Source organism: Alexandromys fortis, unplaced genomic scaffold, assembly GCF_014885135.2.
Source record: "Alexandromys fortis isolate MF-2015 unplaced genomic scaffold, M_Fortis_MF-2015_v1.1 scaffold_185, whole genome shotgun sequence".
Lineage (NCBI taxonomy): Eukaryota > Metazoa > Chordata > Mammalia > Rodentia > Cricetidae > Alexandromys > Alexandromys fortis.
This window is the reverse complement of record NW_026068094.1, coordinates 3,089,656-3,099,669: the sequence shown is the minus strand read 5'-3', so window position 1 is coordinate 3,099,669 and position 10,014 is coordinate 3,089,656. Positions and strand designations below refer to the sequence as shown.

Genomic DNA, 10,014 nt, shown 5'->3' with positions numbered 1-10,014 from the left:
TTTATTTATTATGTATACAATATTCTGTCTGTATGCCTGAAGGCCAGAAGAGGGCGCCAGACCTCTTTACAGATGGTTGTGAGCCACCATGTGGTTGCTGGGAATTGAACTCAGGACCTTTGGAAGAGCAGGCAATGCTCTTAACCACTGAGCCATCTCTCCAGCCCCTAAAAGATCTGTTCTTGAACGTGGACCTTGGAGTGGTGGATGGTCAGCCCATACCTCTTCTCCCCTTCACTGGGAGTGACTGGAATAGGAATTCTCCCTGTGGTTTGGGGAACTACATCCCATAGTATTTAATGATTGATGATTATTTGCATGGTTAAGGCCGTGGCTTGTCTAGATTGGAGGCTGGACCTATCTGTAGGTCCAATCTGTGATGGTGAGGTCCCAGCAGGATGTGCGCAGGATGCGCGAGGTCCCAGCATTCTGTCTTTAGCGTGGGAAGAACCATTCACATCAACCTTTGCTGATTCTCCTCCCTTCCTCCACAGCATGCCCAAGGATCTGTCTGAGACCTTGAAGGAGGCCACCAAGGAGGTGCACACCCAGGCAGAGAACGTTGAGTTCATGAGGAACTTTCAGAAGGGCCAGGTGACCAGGGAAGGCTTTAAGGTATGTGACTGTCGGTTAGCCAGAACATTTGTGTGTGTGTGTGTGTGGAGGGGTGGTTAGGAGGTACGCCCAGAGATCTCAGGCCAATAATTGAGTGGAGAGGTTGGAGTCAGGGACGATGAAGGCTTGTCCAAGGAAGTCATCCTACTAATTTTGGCACTAGCTCAGAGAAGAGAGGAGAGGGTCACACAGCAAGTTCTTGGCCTGCTGTGTGATGCTGACCGAGGAGCCTGGACGGCAGGATGGCTAACTGAACACCTACTCTATGTTGGTCGCTTTATACTCCTGTCTCGGCCTTGAGGAGTCGATAAGGGGAAAGCCCCGAGAGGTTAAGAGGCCACACAGTGAGCATTATGTGGAAAAGACCGAAACCAAACAGAGATGGCCTAATTTCAGAGTATGCACGCCTGATCTGACTAACCCTGTGCCTTGCATGGGCTGGATAGCTTCTCAACCAACCGCTGACCTTGGATTATTGGATAGGGTCTCACTACGTAGTTCAGGAACGCTCAATGCTCCCAAGTCAGTCTCCTGAGTATTTGGGCCACAGGCTTGTACCACCATGCCCAGATCTTTAGCCCAATTCCAATTTGCTTCTGAAGGCAAGGGGAAGTTGCCTTAGCCCTGCAGTGTCTTGTCCTCACAGTGAGATTGTCTAGCTCATTCAGCCTCCCGAGTGCTTCTGAGAAATCTGGTTTCGACAGTAGGGCTTTCTTAAGTGCCCAGCATACACAATAGACTCTGATTCTGCACAGTTGTGAAACTGATGTCAGTAAAAAACTTTAGATGCAGCTGTACACGCCTTTAATCCCAGTACTCAGGAGGCAGAGGCAGGGAGGTCTCTGTGAGTTCAAGGCCATTCTGGTCTACAGACAAGACTGTGTAGCCAGGGCTACACTGGGAAACCTGTCTCAAAAAGCCAAAAAGAGAGGAAAAAGAAAATACTAGACATACAGTAGAGAACACTGTGAGCTGGGTGGAGATGGAGGGACTGCAGAGTGGTGGGGACAGAGAATCTCCCAGTAGGCAGCCATAGAGGGTTTCTGAGAAACTGGCTCTGGTTTCAGCTGGTGATGGCCTCCTTGTACCACATCTACGCGGCCCTGGAGGAGGAGATAGAACGCAACAAGCAGAACCCTGTCTATGCCCCACTCTACTTCCCTGAGGAGCTGCACCGAAAGGCTGCCCTGGAGCAGGACATGGCCTTCTGGTATGGGCCCCACTGGCAAGAGACCATTCCTTACACTCCAGCCACGCAGCACTATGTGAGACACCTCCACGAGGTGGGGCACACTCATCCCGAGCTGCTGGTGGCCCACACGTATACCCGTTACCTGGGTGACCTCTCAGGGGGCCAGGTCCTGAAGAAGATCGCACAGAAGTCCCTGGCCCTGCCTGGCTCTGGTGAGGGCTTGGCTTTTTTCACCTTCCCCAACATCGACAACGCCACCAGGTTCAAACAGCTCTACCGTGCGCGCATGAACACCCTGGAGATGACACCTGAGGTGAAGCACAGGGTGACAGAGGAGGCCAAGACCGCCTTCCTGCTCAACATCGAGGTGAGCCCCACTGCTCTTCCAAGTCACACTCCTGCTATTAGAGGGGGAGGGTCCAGGAATCACAGTGAAGTACGAGGACTTGGGACCAGAGGCCTGATTAGTAGCTGGGTGATCACGGACAGATCTCACCTCCCAGTTCGTCAGTTTCTCTATTTGTAAAATAGGGGTAATGATAGTGTCCATTTTCAAGGTGTGAGGGGCAAGGAGGCTGATACAGTTCAGACCTCGTGGAAGGGCTGGTATAGGGTAAGCTCTGTGATGCCATTGCTCTCTGGTGTTGTGGGACGTGATTGTCGTGGAGATGGCATCCTCTGACAGTGGTGTGACTGGCAGAGTACTTACGCACTTATGCATAGCCAGGTTGGCACTGTAAGGTTTTCAGAGGCTGGAATGCTTCAGGTGGCATTTGCTTTAGGAGATTTTGTACGTAGTCACAGAGATGTCTCACTTTCTGCAAATGTGGGTCTTGTAATGATTTTTTTTTTTTGATGTGCATTGTTTTTTTTTTGCCTGCATGTGTGACTGTGTGAGGGTGTCAGATTCCTTGGAGCTAGAGTTACAGGCAGTTGTGAACTGCCATGTAGGTGCTGGGAACTGAACTTGGGTTCCCTGGAAGAACAGCTGGTCCTCTTAACCTCTGAACCATCTTCCCAGTCTCTAAGAAGGTGGATTTTGAGCAAGGGTTTGAAAGATAGAGCTGGAAGGGTATAGTGTCCTATTGATGGGGTTGTTTTGATGGTCAGGGTTTCAATTCATACCCTCCTGGCTCCCTGCTTTCAGTCTGGGAACCCTTAAAAGGGTCATCAGGCAAACACCTGTTAAGAAACTATCCTTTCAAATTTCTAAATCCAACCACATCTAGACCATTTGTATCCTTCTGAGGATATGAAGCTGGGAGGTGGTGGCACACGCCCTTAATCCCAGCACTCTCTGGGAAGCGGAAACAGATGGATCTCTGAATTCAAGGTTAGACCGGTCTACAGAATGAATTCCAGGACAGCCAGGGTTGCACGGAGAAACCCTGTCTGGTGAAAAACAAACAAAAAACCTCAGCCCAGCTGAGAGCTGGGTCTCCATCCTGACCTTAGTCAATCTCGAGCAAGCTCTGCTCCAGGAGCTGTGGTTTCCTCACCTGCACAAGCAGCCTCTTAGCAAGGATGAGCCGAGCAGTGCACAGCTCAGAAGAGACAGCAGTTTGAATGGTTGTATGCTGCACAGCCACCACACATCCATGTGTTATTTCAGAGGAGGCAAAGTGGCTCTCCTTGTGGGCATACACATAAAATCTTGAATTCCAGCTTCAGGACAGCTGTTACTGGTGGGGCCCAGGTGGGGGTACAGACAGCACTGGGGAAGCACAGGCAGGGGAGCTAACTAAACCTGTCATATCTCTCCTAGGGTAGGTGAAAGACACATGGGTGTTTGATGACAGTATGTCTTGTCTTCTAGCTGTTTGAGGAGCTGCAGGGGCTGCTGACACAGGACCACAAGGATCAGATCCCCTCACAGATGGAGCGGCTTCGCCAGCGCTCTGGTAGCCTGGTGCAAGGTAAAGATGCCTTCTCGCCTCCGGCTCTTCTTGGCAGGAACATGGCACAGCTGTCTGTCTCTGGGATTTCTTTATTCTCCTCTTTTCTGAATGTTTTAAATTAGAAATAGGGTACAGATAAAAGGACCCAGGGTCAGCCTGTAATGTGTGACTGGGTGAGCAGTTTCCCCATATTGGGCATTGGCTGAGGTATACAGAAATCCCTTAGAAGTCACTGGCAGAGAAATCCTTTCATTTAGGAACATCCCTCCAAAGTGTTTTTGAGGCAGTTATACTGTGTTACCCAGGCTGGCCTCAAACCCCTGGTAACAAACAATCCTCCTGCCTCAATCTTTCATGAATAGCTGCGATTGTGTTTTCTTTTTCAGACCCACTAAAGGCTCTGGAAGACTCCCATATAAGGCAGGGCTTTGGGAGCCTTTTCTTTTTAATATTTATTATGTGTACAATATTCTGTCTGTGTGTATGCCTGCAGGTCAGAAGAGGGCACCAGACCCCATTACAGATGGTTGTGAGCTACCATGTGGTTGCTGGGAATTGAACTCAGGACCTTTGGAAGGGCAGGCAATGCTCTTAACCACTGAGCCATCTCTCCAGCCCTTTGGGAACCTATTTTAAGTGCTGATCTTCCAGGGGACACTGGGAATGCATGTGATTATTGGACTTTGAGTGCCAGCCCCTTTCTCCTGTGCCTTCCTACATGATATCTGGACCTATATATTAAGACTTTAAAAAAGACCAAAGTGACACAAAATGTGCCTTTCTTGAGCCTGCCACCCCTGGGACAGAGTGTGGCACAGGGAAGTTGTAGACAGAGTTCCTGTCTTGCCCGGTCCTGCAGCCATTCAGCCCCAAAGAAACACACAGAGGCTTATATTAATTGTAAACTAACTAGCTCTTACAACTTAAATTAACTCATAATTCTTGTCCATATTTAGCCACGTGGCTTGGTACCTTTTCTCAGTAAGGCATTCTCATCTTGCTTCCTCTGTCTCCACCTTTCGTCTTCCCAGAATTCTCTTTGTCTGGTTGCCCCTCCTATACTTCCTGCCTGGCTACTGGTCAATCAGCATTTTATCAAACCAATACAAGTGACACATCTTTACCGCGTACAAGAGCATTATCCCACAGCAGGGAGTGGGTGACGAGAGAATGGGCAGGGCAGGTTATGTGAAACTGTTTTGCTCGATGCCATCCTAACATTTTGCCTAAGGTTCTCCCATTCTCCCAACTGGGACAGGATCCCATGGCTCTGTTACTAATAGTATTGTTTCTGGTGCCTGAAATGTGACCAGTCCTGATGGTACTGGCTACCTGATTGGGACTGTCCCTTGATATGACATGGCTGAACACAGGAGAGTGAACAGCTTGGGAGGGAGGGAGTTCCTAGCTTTGAAGGTATTTATTCACGCAGTTGCTAGTGGACAAGAACGCTCTGTGCTATTGCAGGAGCTGTACCAGAGATAGACACTGCGTCTCCTTTACACTGTGTACTTTAATGTCATATTCCCCAGGCTACATGTGTTTGACCTTTTCTATCTTTCTCTTTCAGACGCTACCCCTGAAGAGATACCCAGAGGGAAATCCCGAATCAGCAGCACTAGCTCATCCCAGGCGCCATTCCTCCGATGGGTCCTTACTCTTAGCTTTCTGATGGCAACAGTGGCAGTGGGAATTTATGCCATGTAAATGCAAATGTGCTGGCCCCCAGGGGCTGTGAACTCTGTCCATGAAGGGCCTTCTCTCTATTAGGGAGATCTTGCCTGGCTCTCTTCTCTTGGGCCTCTAAGACACTTTGGGGGCTCCTAACCCCCTCTCTGCAATGGAGAAAGATGATCAATGCATTTTTTTTTCCTTCACCAAAAGCACATCCAGCCAGTGGCCTTAAGTGGCAGCTGATCTGAGCCAAGGCTTTGGTTGTTGGCATCTGTGTAAACTGGCCATGACCGCTTTCCTAAGGTTTCATGGCCACTTTGATAACAGTGTGTAGAGGTGTTCAGTCTTATGTTTCTGTCTTTGTTTGTTTTTTGTTTTGTTTTGGGGGCAAGATTTCTGTAGCTTTTGGAGCCTGTCCTGGAACTTGCTCTGTAGACCAGGTTGGCCTCAAACTCAAAGAAACCTACCTGTCTCTGCCTCCCTCCCGAGTGCTGGATTAAAGACGCACCACCACCGTCCAGAGTGTTTGTCTTTTTTTATTATTTCCCCAATCCCACCAGAAAGGTGGTATTTTGTCTTGGTTTTTTCCTAACAAAGTTGGGCTGTCTTTTGAGGGGTGGGTGGGAAAGAAGTATTTAATAGTTGTAACCTTTGTCTTGAATTTCTGTATGAAATAATAAATGACATTATCTAACAGTCACCGAAGTGTCTTCATGTCTCTGCTGTTCATGAAACGGGCCCTACTCCTCTTGTCTCTTCAGTACCTGGCAGGAGGGTAGCTGCGATGTTGGACTGTGCTTGACATTTGGAAGTGATCTTATTTTAAAAGGATCTCACTATGTAATCCTGGTTGATTTGGAACTTGCTGTGTAGAGCAACTGGCCTTGAACTCACTGAGATCCTCTCAGCAACTGGGACTAAAGCATGGGCCACTGTGCCTGGCCAGTCCACCTGATTTTTAGATACAGCGTCTCACTGGCCTCTAGCTCCCAGATATATATAGCTCCAGGGACCCTCCTGTTGCAGCACATGGCACCATGCCTGACTGACATATCTCTTCAGCCCAAAGACTCACAATGCCTGAGGCTGAAATGGGCAGATTTGAGGGTAAAGTTAATACTCTGAATGATTCTTAGGATGAATACCTGGGTTCAAGTTTTTTTCTTTCTAACTTTTCACTCATTTTGTGTGTGTGATGCATGTTGGGAGGCACAGCCCTGTAGTCAGTGTGAGTAGACAGTTCTTCCACTTTATGTGGGTTCTAGAAGTTGAGTTTAGACTTGGGCAGCAAGTACTTTTTCTACTGAACCATCTACTTCTGCACTTGGGTTGGTCACTTAACCCCTCTGGGACTCAAATTCACCACCTGTGACATTAATACAATGATGTTGACCTCACCTGCTTGTCTTGAGAAGCACATTCAATCCCAAGGCCTTCCATCACCCAGCTCTCTTATGCAGTGTCTTCTGACTCTTGTACTGGAGGAGTCATCTGTCACGCGTGTGGATATATATCCTCGTGGCAAACGTGCCAGTGTCAGGATTTCAGCCCCAGTGATGAAAACCATCCAAACATTGAACGGGAAGCTCCTACTGTATGTTTAGTGGAGGTAGAGCAGGGAACGAAGTACCTACTTTGGATCACTGGTATCAGAGGTCTGGGAGTTAGCAGATCTTTGTCCCTCATACTGGCTTTATTACCAAGTCTGGAACCATGGGCACATTGCTTCAGATCTCATTTGCTCATGGAAAAAGATGAGCAATACATCTGCCTCTCACTGCTGATGAAGGAATACAATAATGTCAAAATGATGTCAAAATACTATTCTGTGCACAGAAACTCCAGAGGTACTCAGTCACAGAATTTAGAACTTTGCCAAGAGGTGGGATCCCAGAGTCACCATACAAGAAAGACATCCTGGATGGTTCAGATATACATACAACCAGGTCCGGAAGTCATTCTTTATGAAATTCAGGATAGAGGTATAGATAACAATGCAAAGATAACAATGATTGCTCTCCTATTGTGGGCCCAGTTTCCTCACCTGTGAACATTTTCATTGTGATAAAGTAAGAAAGGTTGAGGGGGAGGTCTTGAAGAGATGGCTCAGTGCTTAAAAGCACTGCCTGCTCTTACAAAGGACCCTAGTGCAATTCCCAGCACCCACATGGTGACTCACAACAGTTTGTAACTCTAGTTTCAAGGGATTCGAAACACTCTTCCTGTCCTTCTTGGGTACCTGACACACATGTAATGCACTGACATACATGCACATGAAACATCCATACATATAAAATTAAACAAAAAGCCTGGGGATATAGCTCAGTGGCAAAGTGCTTGCCTAACATGTGGGATGCCTTGGGTTCAAACGTAATACCTGGAGGGTGAGGAAGTAAAGGGAAGGAAAAAGGGACAGAACAAAACTATTCCTTTGAAAACTATTCTTTTGAATTCCACAAAGGAATAGTTAAGTGCCAGCCTGCCCTGGGTCTTTAGTGGTAGGTTTGTGGACTAGAAGGGGGTTAAGGGGCTGACCAGAGTTAAGGGAGTGAGAATTACAAAGGGTTAGTAAATGTAGATGTTTTGAGGCCAGCTGTGCCTGCCAGCAGACAGTTATCAAAGTCCAAATTCTATCTTCTTACAGAGACTGGACAACAGGTCCTATCCTCAGGGCTGCGTGGAGCAATCAGTGATTTTGTCACCTTCCATTTTCTCTGGCTAGAGAATGGCCTTGAACCATTCCAAATATTAATGGTTATTCAATTTTTTTTTTTTTTTTTTTTTTTTTTTTAGATAGAGGCAAAGCAGGGATAGGCAGGAAAACAGCCCAGCCACCCTCACCTGTCTGTACATGGCTCATGTCTCTTGCCTTGCCGACTGGTCAAGAGTTTCAACGATGCCTCACAAACCAACCATTTCAGGTCTCTCACACTTTCTCATGCACAAACCATCATGCAGGTAAAACACTATCATATAGATAAAATAAAACAGATATCTTAAAATTAAAACAAACAGTTGAGCGGTGGTGGCACACTCCTTTAATCCCAGCACTCAGGAGGCAGAAACAGGTGGATCTCTAAGTTGGAGGTCAGTTTGGTCTACAGAGCTAGTTCCAAGATAGCCAAAGCTACACAGAGGAACTTTGTCTCAAAAAACAAAAAAACAAAACAAACAAAAAAGAGAAAATCTTTTGATAAGGAAATGAATAGACCAACACACTCCTCACTCCTCCCACTTGAGTGAGTGTAGGTTCACTCCTATACACAGTTGAATTCCAAAGCCCCCAAGCTGTCTGTTTAATGGATCTGAAGCACTTATGCCTTCATTTGGCTCTCTGTAAGTGCATCTGTCCATTTATTTTGTCTTTTCTTTCTTTCTTTTTGTTTTTAATATTTATTTATTTAGTATACAATATTCTTTCTGTGTTCATGCCTGCAGGCCAGAAGAGGGCACCAGACCTCATTCCAGATGGTTGTGAGCCACCATGTGGTTGCCGGGAATTGAACTCAGGACCTTTGGAAGAGCAGGCAATGCTCTTAACCACTGAGCCACCTCTCCAGCCCCTTGTCTTTTAAGATTTATTATTATTATTATTATCTGAGACAGGATTCGTCTGTGTAATGCTGGCTGTACTGGGACTCACTCTTTAGATCAGGCTGGCCTCAAATTCAGAGATCAACCTGTCTCTGCCTCCTGAGGGCTAGGATAAAAGGCGTGTGCTGCTACCACTTGGCAATTTATTTATTTTAAGGTTATATTTATGTGTATGAATGTTTTGGTTGCATCTACATATGTTCACTACATGTATGTCTGGTACCTGTAGAAGCCAGAAGACAGCATCCGATGCCCTGGTACTGGAGTTACAGATGGTTGTGAGCCACTATGTATGTGCTGGGAGCTGACTGGGACACTCTGCAAGAGCAACCAGTGCTCTTAACTGCTGAGCCATCTCTCTAATACTGCCTGTTTCTTGACCAGTGATCTTGCTGACTCTGCCTTACCCTAAGATTCTTCTTTTTTCTTTTTAAATAGTTATTTATTATGTATACAATATTCTGTCTATGTGTATGCCTGAAGGCCAGAAGAGGGCACCAGACCCCATTACAGATGGTTGTGAGCCACCATGTGGTTGCTGGGAATTGAACTCAGGACCTTTGGAAGAGCAGGCAATGCTCTTAACCTCTGAGCCATCTCTCCAACTCCCTAAAATTCTTTTCTGTACAGTAAGTCAAGCATCCCATCTGTACCTGAGGGAGGCTCCAGTCACCCATATGGAATTACATCTCTGCTGTTGGTGACAACTGTTGAGAACAGACTCAGAGCCTAGATTTTGGTCAAGAAGAGACTACAGCAGCTTCAAATAGAATGTGCTAGATCTCTTGTCACACAGAGATGACCATGAAATGCTGAGAAAACCAAGTCTTAGATTCACTTGATATTTTTTATAAACTACAAAAATACATATATTTTACCCTCTGTAAATACATGCATAGAACAGGTTTCCACTTGTTCATGTGCACGGTCGGAACTCAACCAGTGTGGCTCTACCAAATCTGTCATTTTTTTTCAAGATTTCAATTTGGAAATTTATGAATTTCACCTTAAGCATTGCCAAAGAATTGAAAATTTTCTACC

The 10,014-nt window shown here is 46.5% G+C and overlaps 1 protein-coding gene across 1 annotated transcript in view; it reads left to right on the top strand.

Moving 5' to 3' along the window:
• Window positions 1-6,079, top strand: part of Hmox1 (heme oxygenase 1) — an 8,119-nt gene extending 2,040 nt beyond the window's left edge. The window contains exons 2-5 of the mRNA XM_050123209.1: window positions 495-615; window positions 1,683-2,174; window positions 3,624-3,723; window positions 5,276-6,079. Of these exons, the coding sequence (XP_049979166.1) occupies window positions 495-615; window positions 1,683-2,174; window positions 3,624-3,723; window positions 5,276-5,412 (850 nt within the window). The 3' untranslated portion in view covers window positions 5,413-6,079. The remainder of the gene's footprint in view (window positions 1-494; window positions 616-1,682; window positions 2,175-3,623; window positions 3,724-5,275) is intronic.
• Window positions 6,080-10,014: the final 3,935 nt, after the last annotated feature.